At 46.0% G+C, this 13,415-nt stretch overlaps 1 protein-coding gene across 11 annotated transcripts in view; it reads right to left on the bottom strand.

The window, feature by feature from the left end:
• Positions 1 to 13,415, bottom strand: part of PTPRE (protein tyrosine phosphatase receptor type E) — a 182,721-nt gene that overhangs the window by 103,295 nt on the left and 66,011 nt on the right. For all 11 annotated transcript variants that reach the window (XM_077945607.1, XM_077945608.1, XM_077945609.1 and 8 more), the window contains exon 2: positions 2,475 to 2,497. In XM_077945607.1, coding sequence (XP_077801733.1) covers positions 2,475 to 2,497 — 23 coding nt within the window. The remainder of the gene's footprint in view (positions 1 to 2,474; positions 2,498 to 13,415) is intronic.

The raw sequence follows: 13,415 nt of genomic DNA, 5'->3' as shown, positions 1-13,415 counted from the left end.
AGAATGAGGAAGAAGCGAAAGTGGAAACCCCATAAAAAACCATCAGATCTTGGGAGACTTATTTACTACCAGGAGAACAGTATGGGGGAAACTGCCCCCATGATTCAATGATCTCCCACCAGGTCCCTCCCACAACACATGGGAATTAGGGGAGTACAATTCAAGATGAGATTTGGGTGGGGACATAGAGCCAAACCATATCAGTGGCCCAGTAGGCAGGTCCCAAAGGAAGGCAGCAGACAAGGCAGCACAGATAGGAGACCCAGGCTTCGAAACCCTTTCCTCGTATCCAGAGAAAGATTTCTGGAATCAGAAGTACCCTTAATCTACGAACTCCGGATCTTCCTGAAGCAGAGCTTTACCTTCCCACTGAAATGGAGGCAGGGCCGGGTGCGGTGGCTCATGCCTGTAATCCCAGCATTTTGGGAGGCTAAGGCGGGCGGATCATCTGAGGTCGGGAGTTTGAGACCAGCCTGACTAACATGGAGAAACCCTGTCTCTACTAAAAACACAAAATTAGCTGGACGTGGTGGTGCTTGCCTGTAATTCCAGCTACTTGGGAGGCTGAGGCAGGAGAATCGCTTGAACTCGGGAAGCAGAGATTGTAGTGAGCCGAGATCATGCCATCGCACTCCAGCCTGGGTAACAAGAGTGAAACTCTGTCTCAAAAAAAAAAAAAAAAAAAAAAAAAAAGAAAAGAAAAGAAAGAAAGAAATGGAGGCAAAGGAAGGATGAGACCAGGAAAAGGGAGGTGCCCCCTGAAGCTGCTCTGGCTGCCAACTACCCATGGTGGATGCAGGGAGGAAAGGAAGTCAGCTCCCGGACACACAGTCAGTGACCCTTGGGCAGGGCACCCACTTCTGAATCTCTTGCCGGGTTTGAGACAATGCCAGGAGGTGGAGGAGCCCTGGAAGCACCTGTCACAGGATCACTCAGCTGCGGGAGCTGCTGACTCATTGATGGGGAGCAGGTCAACTTGCCGGGAAAAATACGAAATTTTGGAAGTGGCAGAAGGCAAAATGGGGTGCGGAGGGGCCAATACTGAGTGGAGAGACAAGGGGTGCAAAGGTCACACACTTGTAACAAATCATAATCTGAGTCCTATATTTTAAAAGGAGCTGTAGCTGTGGGGTCTGACACTCAAATATTTCATTCTAGCATGGTAGGCACACTTGCATTAGATAAAGCACGCAGCTCCAATGTTTTAAGAAAAGCCACGTTTAATAAGCATTCGAACCAGTATCGACCAGCCAACATCCCTTGTATAGGATTCTGAGGCAATAAGGGATTGCAGATTTCATATAGTTAATCCTCCATCCTGTAAATATGATTCCAGTAACGATCCTTCTCTTTGATCCCACCGCTGACATTTACCCAAGAAGAGTTCCCCATTCAGAATCAACAACGTCTCATAATGATGCAATGGAGAACATGGACAACAAAATTAACTTAGTAGGTGGCAAATGAAGGCATCCCTCTTCTCTAGCTTAATCAATCATTACTTTTATTTAACATTCCTTACCAAGAAAGAAAGAAACAATTTGTACAGTCAAAATGCATTTGATCACACCAAGAATGACCACAAGCATTGATGCCCAGATGGAACAGTGCCACAAAGGGCACCCTGCCTAAAAAAGAGGGCCAACCAGGGCACAATAATTGATCCATTGACCTGAAAATGATTCCAGAACGGAGTCAGTGCCTTTCAAACAAGGCAATACATTTAGGAAATACAGCTTCCCGGTGGCTGGCATCATGGTGCCCGCTGAAAGTAGACACACCCAAAAGTCCACGCGCCACTCGCCCGCACACTGCAGACACTGCGAAAGCTCTTAGATTTTCGTCCTTCGATTTGTTTAGGAAACTTAACAGCATTAAATTGATTAAGTAGACTGCAAAAGGGCTCCGTTGTTTAAAGTTTTCTTTTTCTAAGGACATTAAGGCCATGGAATTTTGCCATTGCCTGGACCCAAAAGGCATAACATTATGCGACACCCTGATACTGCTTTTACTGAGCGTGCAATCCGGAGAAGCTCCTTTTCAGCAGTTTTCTCTAGAGCAGACCAATTTGAGAAGCAGTTACCATCAATGCAATTATGTGCCCCCACGCTCCTGAACAGTGGTCGGATGTGTGCCATTGAGATAAAGCTAGACCCTTCTAAAAGCAACGACAAGTCAGTGAAAGGAAAGGATGTAGAAACTGTGTCCTCAACAATACATTTCAGCAGATCAAGCAGCTGAGCCAAATTTCACACACACACGCACACACACACACACACACACAAATGATGTAACAAAAAGGTGTGATATGAGCCTGTTCAAGCAAGGTAAGGCATAAAATTCAAATATAACACGCTGACCATATGGCCTTCTTTCTCAAGAAGACAATGCTCTTCTAATAATTAAATCCCACATATTATCTTAAGCTAGTTATCTGTACAACAGACATAATTTTTAAAAAGTTTTGTACTCACCAAGGGAACGTGAAGGCTATAGTCTGAAAAAGAAAGAAGAAGAAAAAAAAAAACAGTTAGTTTTCTGGTTAACAGGAGTTGGCTGCTAATTCTAACCATTTCCTTCTGTACAGCACTAGTCGACTATCCCATTTTTGCTTCATTGTTCAGGGTCTCCTGGAGATCTCTTTATCTAGTTGATACTTCTTTTGGCTGCAATTATCAGCTTTTAACTATGTCCTACCCCAAACTTTAATACAACCTCTAATGGTCAATTGATGGCATGGTGTAGCCCCCAAGATGCTCTATCAGTCAGCTGCCTCTGCTGTGGCCTACAGGGTTCCCTCCCCTTCAAGTAGTTCCTTTAGCCCATCCTCCCCTCAAAAGAGCCTTTTACAACCTAGTCTGGGGCATCTCCCTTTCCCCAGCTTTCTAGCTTAATCATTATCTAGCCTGACCTTTCCTATTAATTAATTAATTTTTCTTTTTGAGACGGAGTCTTGCTGTGTCGCCCAGGCTGGAGTGCAATGGGGCGATCTTGGCTCACTGCAGCCTTCACCTCCCAGTTCAAGCGATTCTCCTGCCTCAGGCTCCTGAGTAGCCAGGACTACAGGTATGTGCCACCACACCCGGCTAATTTTTATATTTTTAGTAGAGAAGGGGTTTCACCATGTTGGCCAGGCTGCTCGAACTCCTGGCCTCAAGTGATCTGTTCACCTCGGGCTCCCAGAGTGCTGGGATTACAGGCATGAGCCTCCATGCTCAGCCTCCCATTAATTTAGCTCTCATGTTATTTTAAAAAAAAAACAGTTTTATCGAGATATAATTTTCACACCTTAAAGTTCACTTGTTTAAAGTGTACAGTTCAATGGTTTTTTGTATATTCACCCAACTTGAAACCATCAATATAATCTAATATTAGAACATTTTCATCATTCAAAAAGAAACCCCACACCCACTATTAGCTCACTAGCTCCCAAGCTCTATCCTCTCCCCAGCCCCATCCTCTCCCCAGCCCCTGGCAACACCAATCTTCTTTCTGTCTTTATGGATTGGCTTGTTCTGAATATCTCATATAAATGGACTCACACTATATGTGGCCTTCTGTGACTGGGTTCTTTTACTTATAACAGCATTACGTTTTTGAGACTTATCCCTGTTGTAGCAAGTATCAGTACTTCATTCCTTTTAATGGCTGAATAATATTCCATTGCATGGATATACCAGATTTTGTTGACTCATTCCTCAGTGGATGAACTTAGCTTGCTTGTTCTGTTCTGAGTGGTCAGCATGGCAGCCTCACACTGGGATTATTGATTAGGCTGCTATCTACCTGTGAAAGAGTCCTTGCTCAGTCATCAGTGTATGTCTGCACTGGTGAAGGGTGGAAGCACGTTTTGATTGTCACTGTTTTTAAACAGTGAATTCAGTACATGATGTTTTCCACTAAAAGAGACTGCTTGCTATCTTAGTCCTGATAAAACTAGACATTTTAAATCAAATCAAATAAAGACTCTACAGCATACAATTAAAAGTTGTTATAAATTGGTATATTTAAAAAAATATTTAAATGCATATTATTATACATTTAAAAGCTGACCCATGAGGTATGTTTGAAGCCCAAGAAGCAGAAAAAATACTTCTGGTTACTAAGGAATTTTAAGTCTATTTGGGCAAATCTACAGCTCAAATTCTTCTTAATGGAAAAGACTTACTACCTCTCCCCAGTACTGGGAAGAAAGCAAGGATTTGTCCCACTCCTATTTAACATTATCCTGGAAATCACAGCCAATGCAACAAGTTAGGAAAAAGAATTAAAAGACATAAGCACTGAAAAGAAAAAAAATAAAACTTTATTCTCAGATGACATAATAGTCTACAGAGAAAATACCAAAGGATTCAAAAATAGCCACTAGAGCCACTAGAGGCAATATATAAGTTAAGGTCACAAGGTGCAAAGTACTAATACAAAAAAAAAAAAGATTTATATATACTAACAACAATTATAAATGAAATGTATAAGACAGTCTATATAATACCAAAGCGTCTACTGGGGCAGCTATATAAAACAACTGGGGAAAGTCTGTTGAATAACATATTAAAGCACAGAGGGTTTCCAGGGTGCAGTGGAACCCAGTATAACATACAGCACGATGGCAGGGGATTGAGAGGGAATCGGTTTTTGGGCAATAAATGATTACTTGAGGATCACTGCAGATAGGGGAACTGCTCTTTTGTAGGAATAACTTATTACAAGAGTACATCCTTTCCACTCTCCGAAATGAACCAGAAAAGATGCTAAAAAGAGTGACTCGTGGTGTTTGACTGGAGCCAAGTGAGGAAAGAAGCCAGGAATGGAAGTTATACCTCCAATATCTCAAGAGGATTGATAGAAATGATCAATCTTCCAATGCAATGCTGATTCCTTTTAATGTAAAATAAAACCCAATGCTATGCAGAAGTTTCTGGAGTGGGGCTGCAGACAGCAGCAGCAGGCTTGAGTAAAACCAGACTAAAATCACAAGGGAAAAGACCAATTTTGGTAGTACCTGTTGGCACTTTGTCAGTGGTTGCACGATTGACAACCCCAATCAAACACAAATCATAATTTGAAATTAAACTTGGAGCTAACTTTAAAAACTAAGGCAAGAATACACTGAACTCTTGCCTTATTGTGCAGTGGTGCAATCATGGCTCACTACAGTCTCGACCTCCTGGGCTCAAGCGGTCCTCTTGCCTCAGCCTCCGAAGTAGCTGGGACTACAGGTGTGCACTACAACATTCCGCTAATTTTTGTTCTACAAATAGATCATGTATTTTATTGGTTTGTGGCTCACACATGATAGTATGAAACCACAACTATCAGTTTCTTAAAGAATTAGAGCAAAGACCAATCATAATGTTCTCTAAAGTAAACCTTTACCAAGTGAAGACTTCCATTAGGCCAATACTGTGACGCCGATGGCTACTGTAGTATTGAGCTACAGGTTTGAAACTGTGAAAGAGGAACATTTAAAAGCTGGGGGTTGGGGAGGTTGGTTCGAGCAGACAGATTCGCGAAGTGGGGTCGGTGAAAAGCTGACACAATGTCCTTCCACTCACTGGAAAGCTTCCTGTTGTTCTCTTGAACGGGTAAGGGGAAGGAGAGATGAGTTTAGATTTATTGGGCTGTGGAGTGCCTTGGGCGCTGCTTGTGGGGTTTCTCCCACATCTAACAACTATCCTAGTAGGTAAGGCAAAACCCACTTTACTGTTTTTAAATTTTTATTTGTTCATTTATTTTTTGAGACGGCGTCTCGCTCCATCACCCAGGCTGGAGTGCAGCAGCGGGATCTTGGCTCACTGCAGCCTCTGCCTCCTGGGTTCAAGTGATTCTCCTGCCTCAGACTCCTGAGTAGCTGGGATTACAGGCACCCACCACCACACCTGGCTAATTTTTGTATATTTACTAGAGATGGAGTTTGGGCATGTTGGCCAGACTGGTCTCCAACTCCTGACCTCAAGTGATCTACCCTCCTCGGCCTCCCAAAGTGCTGGGATTACAGGCATGAGTCACCAAGCCCGGTTGGCGAGAACCACTTTAAAGATGAGGACACTGAGGCTTGGTGAGGCTCTGGACCAGCATCACAGAGTGAGGAGACAGGGCAGCGGCGATGCCTGCCTGGGGCTGCTGAGCCCACTCCCGGCTAGGCCTCCCAGGGGAAGCCATCCTACATTGCAATGTACGTTTGTCTGCTTGTTTTATTTTACTTTTTTTTCTTAAATTGAGAGAGGGTCCCACTCTATAGTCCAGGCTGGAGTGCAGTGGCACGATCATATCTCACTGTAGCCTTGACCTCCTGGGCTCAAGCAGTCTTTCTGCCTCAGCCACCCCCCGAGTAGCTGGGACTACAGGCGTGCACCACCATGTCCCACTAATTTTGTAGTTTTTGTAGAGACAAGGTCTCCTGATGTTGCCCAGACTGGTCTCGAACTCCTGGGCTCAAACGACCTGGCCACCTTGACCTCCCAAAGTGCTGGCATTAGAGGCATGAGCCACTATACCCAGTCTTGTCTGCTTGTTTTGTTTGTTTGTTTGTTTGTTTGCTATATCTCCTTCCTCCCAGTGAAGCTATAATTCCTTTAGTGTAGGAATGGTGTAGGAAAGGCATTCTGCAGATGGCAATAATGATACTGGATTATTCCTCAAAATCCTTTCCAGTCCTAGAGAGTGCTTCATTAAGTTCTCTGCTCCAGAAAGGAAAGCCCTGGGATGGCCATATATTTACTGTGGGAGAAGTGGGTCTTTGGAAGTAGCCTGGCCCACAGAGGCCTGGACCAGCCTGGTCACAGAATTGGAGCTTTGGCTGGTGAGTCCCTGGAGCTCACAGCTGCAGCCACTCTGCTTCCACGGAACACAGGCAGGGAGGAAGCCCGACAAGGCCCTGGGAAAAAGGCAGTGTGACAACATTGGAACAGGGGAAATCCGCCCTTAGGAAGGGGGGCAGGGGCAGGCAAGGTCAGGCCAGTGAGGGCGCCCACAGGAAGCGGCCGGGCTGCTGGGTTGGGTCCCGATTACTCACAAGATATGGAAAGACCGAGCGACGTTATTGTGCATCCTAACCTTGCAAAGAAGAAAATAAAACTACAGCGTTTAGAATCAGTCCCTTGGAACTATTCCATTTAAGGGAAACATTCAAATTACTTCTGAAATGAACAGAACTGGCCAATCTTTCCAAACTCAGACAAAAGGAAAATGCCTTTTATACACACCCTTGGCCTAAAGCGCCATAAGCATTCGAGTGGGCAGAATGTAGGTTGCTGAAGTGGCTTGCGTAGCATGTGTATCTCCAAGCTACTCTTTTAAATGAGTAGCAACCTGCAAGAATTTTTTGGAAGTGCATTTACATTTTATTTTAACATGTTTACCTACACGTTTCTACGTGTATATCTAAAATGTGAACTTTTCATGATGTATTACAATTTTATAAAGAAAGGATACAAGAATAAAACTCCACTTCATGCCGTTAAATGCCAGTGACATTGACCTTGAAGCAGTCTTACTGTGAATGACCAGCCCCCGGAGCCAAGTTCCTCAATCCTGGCTGCCTTCTCTTGGACTCCAGTTTTTCCCCAAAGACACTGAATTGTCCTGATCAATTAGAACACTGGGGTAGCAAGAACTGTCATTCACCCTCAATCACAGTAACACTCAAGCACCACGACCATTACTTTAGATGGACTGGTAAAAGAGCAGGATCATTACTCCAAATAAAATAATAACAGAGACCTCATCACTTAAATGAAGTGCAGTGGGAATGGACGGAACTGCAGCCACGGGCCCTGTGGCTGTCTCTGCATTCTAGCAGACAACTACATTCTGCTTCCAGTGGGTAATTCAAATGATGGAAGAATGCAAAACGTTTCTGAATCATCTAGGCTTCAGATTCGCACTGACGTCATACTCACAGCTTCCTTGTTTACCTTCCAGGCAACAGTAAAGCTGTTAATGTCTATATTTTCTAATGCATGAAAGACAGGACAGAAGGAGCTACTGAACTCGGGGGAGGAAGCCCTCCCTGAAATGAAGAAGTTTAGTAGAATCTGATCCTGCCTACCCCACAGCCTCAAACCACCTTGAAAAGGAGATGAAATCTTTAAAACAATGTTGCTAAGGCTGGGGAAAAAAAAAGACCCATTTTTCTCAACCATCCTTTTTGCCAGTCTATGACAGACGAGCAGGACTTCTAAATATTTGGCAACTTTTAGAAATTATTCATGGGCAGCTGCTCAGCACAGATCCACGTGCATCTCTGCCTGCCTCTCAAGCTCCCTCCTCCCCCGACCAAGGCACATACTCTCTAATTACTCCACGGTTGAGGCACCCTCTTTGGATTAGGAAACATGCAAATTAGAAAGCCAGACAAATCCTTCTTTGCAAGTACAAGTGTCTGCTGGTTTCCATACTGCCTCGTCTGTCTATGCCATTATTATCAGCATCAAATTTGGAAACATGGCAATTTGATTCCGGGCTCCCTTCCGAGGTGTAGGGGTGCCCTCCAAGCCCCAGACGGGAGAGCTAGGGATTTGTCCACCTCTTGGCGCTGGGCATGGACACTTCTCAGATAGTGACAGTCACGGTCGTGTTTTTTTAAAAAAATCTTTGCCCAGTGAGTAGCTTCTTGGCAGGGGCTCTAGTGTTTGAGGACAGGGATGGATGGTGTTAACAGCCACCAAGAGAAGACCCTTGCAGAAGAAACAGTCACTGTAAGGACAGGAACTTCATGCCAGACTCCCCGCTAAGCACCCAACAGGGATCACTGCATCCTCTCAATACTCACATGGGGAGTTTGTTATTAGACCCACTTGGCAGAGGGGAAACTGAGGCTCAGAGACATAGGGTAGCTTGCCACAAGGACTCCCCACACTGGGCAGTGCAGTGGGACTCCGGAGGAGCAGTCCTCGACAACGAGGCCTGTTTTACTCCCCTCTACCTCCCTCGCTCCTCCAATTGGGCTCAGACTCTGAAATGTACTCAGGACAGGCTTGCTGGGCGCCTGACGCTCATGGTAACTGAGCACGCCAAAGATGTTTTTCTTGAGCTAATGCCTGTTCAGTGAGCCCCAGAGAAAATGATCTCTAATACTCAGACATGTTAAATCAGTGTTTGCAGGTTTTCTTTTTCAGAGTGCCGATTGGAAACACACCTGACTTTCACCAGGTGACCCCAGGTCTGCGATGAGGCTAAGCACGTGTGTGAAGGGCCTAGTTGGTGATGATCTTGACACTCGGCTGTCCACGGTAACCTGTGGCCAGAGGCCAGGGCAAAGCAATGCTCACTAAGGCACAATGGATGAGCTCTGGCATTAAATAATTATTCAGAAAGATCATTTTATGATGAAATAATGATAATAATTGTTCACAAATAAGGGAAATAGCACGTTTGCTGATGAGATTGGCATGGATGAGAAGAGTAGCGTGTGTTGGTAAACAGCCCTCTGGATTGCTTAACAGGTTTGGAAGCTCCCAGGAAGAGCATCAAGTCAGGCAGACACCACGGTGATCCACCTTCCAGAGGCCGCTCACTCACACAACCGTGTCTCACAGGCTCCAACACGGCACAGTCCCCCTGCTTCCCGCATGCTGCTCCCTGCCCCACAAAGCCTGTCTCACCCAAACCCACTAGATGCCACGTGATCCAGTAGGTCAAGTGCTACTCGCTCCTCGACGTCTTTTCAGAGCCCTCTGGGCCACCCTGGTTGTATCCCTCCTGGTGCCCAGCTGTTCCCTGCCCGCCCCTTCCATCTTTCTGTGTCTTCACAGCATCTCCAAAACAACACAGTACAGTAGGACTCTGGATTAACATTAAGGATGTTTGCTGCCATTTCAGCTGCGCTATGAGGTGGACAGGTATGTTCCACACTTTACAGATGATGAAGGCAGGTGCAGACCCACCCCCAAAGACAGAGCATCCATGGCTAATTTGCTGGTTTCTGAATAGAAACCCTGTTATCTCTGACTTGAACATCTTCAGTATATGAAAAGTTCTGTGCGTGTACCAGAAACTCATAAAATACTAGTTGAATGAGTACATCAATATGCTAAACCGGCCATTTAACATTAGTGAGCATCTACTAGGTGCTAGTTCTGTGCCAATTGCTTAGGATTTAGAGATTAAAAACATACAAGGACAGAACCCCAAACTCCTTACCCTAAAAGAAGTCTGGAGGACAGGCTTATAAACAGATTATTGAAATGCAGGGGTGAGCAGTGCTAGGTCGTGGCAAGCCCAGCAGCCATGAAAGACAGAAGCAGAACATTTACCTGTGTTTGGCCAAAGTTAGGGCATCTTTCTCAAGAAGAAAATTCCCAGGAAGAACACATGAACAAAAGCAAGGAAGCCAGAGAGTGTATGGAACATTCTAGAAACGGCAAATAAGTTGGAGCCTGGCTTTGACCTTGGAACAAGTCACTTAATGGTTTTGAGCCTAAGTTTCTTCATCTGCGAAATGGAGATAATAATATTTACCTGCTGGGTTAGTAAAGGAGGTAAGGACCCGACACCGAACTCAGTATAAGGCCTGGACCAATAAATCACTACTGTTAGCCTGGGATGTGAGGTGGGCAGATCCCGGAATGCTGCAGAGACCTTTGGCTTTGGGCTGAAGCCACAAGGGGGCTGCAGAAGTCTGCAAGCCTGGGCGTTCCCATTCTGCTCTCTGCAGAGAAGGTCACTGTGATGGCTGCAGAGAAGAAGAAGGGACAGGACCAGGCTTGGTGTGGACTGCAGATTCCTGACTAATGAGGCCACACCTGTGGTCCAGGTGCAGGATGAAAAGGTGTTCTCAAGGGCAGTGGTGGGCGGCCAGGGGTGGGGGCAGCTATTTAATGATAGAGGAGGCAGAGCTCACAAGCTTTGGAGGCATGTGAGAAGTGGGGAAAGGGAAGGAAGCTAAGGGTGACTGTGGGCTTGGCTTGGGGGCCTGGGTGAAGTGTTACCATTGACAGCAGAGCTATCAGGAAGTGGTGCATCCTTCACAGGCACGCATAGGACATTACCAAGACTAAGAAAATATATTAGCATGAGAAAAGGGGAGACCGATCCTGAAAACAGATCAATTTTTTTTTCAGTAATATGGTACTCAGACCAGAGATGTTTGTTAGATATTCCTTAGGAAGATTCTGAAAATTAGGAAAGCTGATGAATGAAAAATCTGCCAATCAACTAGCCACTTTGCTGAAACATTTGCAAATATTCTTGGTTTAATGATCCTCCACCCCACAATAACTGCCTGACCGGAACCATTTAAACTAGTTCATAAATAAGAATCCCTGTAAAACGCACAAAAAAGAGGCGAGCTTTAAAACAAACCAGAGATAACAGAGAAGATTCTGGGTATCTGTTATATCATCTCAAAGAGGAAAAGCTACACGTCTCCATTTAAAATAGAGCTCATAATAAAAGGTAAGCTGTCAGGGAATTCACAAATCACTGTGCTCCTAACAGAAATGTGTCTAGGCTTGATACGCATTGCTGAGGACAAGCACCTATTTTTCCCCACCACTGAAAAAGTTCTGTGAACCAGTAATGAATCCCTCCTCCACATAAAAGAACACTGCAGTATTCATTTAGAAACAAAAACAGCATTATAACAAAAATATGCAGCGCTCCATTCTGGAACAATATACTGCAACAAAAGTGTAATGTTTGACAGGCATTTTGTTTTGTCTACCTATAAAGGTCAGCTCTCCTCTTCCACTGCTAAGCAGTGTATCCGTCATTCTCAAGGAAAATTATTTTATTTCTTTACAACTCAAGGAATCATCCCAAAGTGTATGTGCTCAAGACGCTGCACCGCACAGCCAGACGGTCCCAGGCCTCTGTGTGATGTGGGGACATTAGAGGCCGGTGGTAGAGGGGGCTGATGTGTGTCTGCTCATACCTGCAGAACCCCAGGCCACCCACCTGCCACCTGCATGGCTGCTGGTCTCTCCTATAATCCATAGTCCGAGGGAGGGAGAAGCAGCAGCATGTGCTCTCCAGCCAGATCCCTGCCCACTGGTGACCTTGGGCAGCCCTTCTACCTCTCTGTGCTTCAACGGCCACTACACATGAGGTCACTGATACTTACTGATAATCCACAGCATCATGGTAATGATCCAGTGAGAGAGCGTTGGGTGGACGAGCTTGGAAACAGTGGAGGGTAAGGCCCAGGTAAGGACAGAAAGGCTGCTGTTCGCACCCTGGGGTTGGCCGTGGGTGGGGTCACATGCCCAATGGTCAGAATAGCACCACCTTGCTACCTAATAATCACATTTATGGGGACAAATGGTCCTTGGAGCACAGTGCTAGACACTGTACATACAGGATCCTGTCTGATCCTCACGGCCACCCTGAAGTAACATAGTAACATGCATGAAGTCACGTGGTCAACAAGAGGTTGAGCCAGAAATCAAATCCAGCCAGATCTGACTCCAAATCCCACGTTCTGTGCCATTGGGCAACAATGTCCTCAACATTAGGAAAACCCTGGGCCCTTGGTGCCTGGGCCAGGTATCGCTTCCTGGGAGATAAGCTGTGTGTGGAGGAGCAGTCCCCAGGCAGCGGTCAGGGGAAGTGGTCACTGCCCAGCAGACCACAGACAGGACACTGACGAGGATTCCTCCTCCCCCGTGTTACCCTCATGATCAGGCAGCACCACGGCTTCAAAGCACACAGTTTATAGGATGTGCCCCTGCCTAGGATGCTGAAATACCATCTTCCCACACAGCCCCAAACTCATCTAAAAGTCACACGCAAATTGAAAAAAAGTTTCTGCTGGGCTTCTGTAAACTAGGCTGGGTCTCTGAAAAGGTAAAAGCTCTGAAAGTTGAATTTAGGAAAACTTCCTGAAGTTCAATGCTGCAGCTGAATCTGCCAGGAAGTCTGAGGTCTGAATATGCTAAGGGAAAGCTCTCCCGGCGCCCCTGGCCATCCCAGCAGGAACCTCTGACCGGCCTGAGTGAGCCACCCACATGGCTGGCCGGGCTCTGTAGCCAATGGAGAGTTGAGAGTCTCCTTCTAGAGCTGCCAAGATTCTAATAAACCTCATTCCGTTTACGCTAAACTGCAAATTGCGCATGCTGGAGACTTTCCCCCGGAACTGCCTTGTGAGGGACAAGCGCTCACTGCAGGCCAGGATGGGCACACATCTGACCCTCCTTACCCCAGTGCTCATTCTCTAAAGGAACTGGAATGCGCTAGTACCTGCGAGGACAGCAAGGCCGGGGCACCATGCACAGGGCTCTCACCTAGTGAAAACACTGGGCAGGCTTCATCTCACCAACTCCTCCACACAGTGCGGAATGCTGAGAAGGGTCCTCCCTGCCTTCCAGAGGAGGAAGCAGAAGCATCGAGAACATGGAGACGCCCTCCACGGGGGTGCCAATCCCCACCCTACCCCAGGTCTCTTACTGTAAGCTCCATGTTCCCAACAGTTCCCT

This window comes from Macaca mulatta, chromosome 9 (assembly GCF_049350105.2).
Source record: "Macaca mulatta isolate MMU2019108-1 chromosome 9, T2T-MMU8v2.0, whole genome shotgun sequence".
Classification (NCBI taxonomy): Eukaryota; Metazoa; Chordata; class Mammalia; order Primates; family Cercopithecidae; genus Macaca; species Macaca mulatta.
Note: the sequence above shows the minus strand (reverse complement) of the source record. Positions and strands in the feature narration are given on the sequence as shown.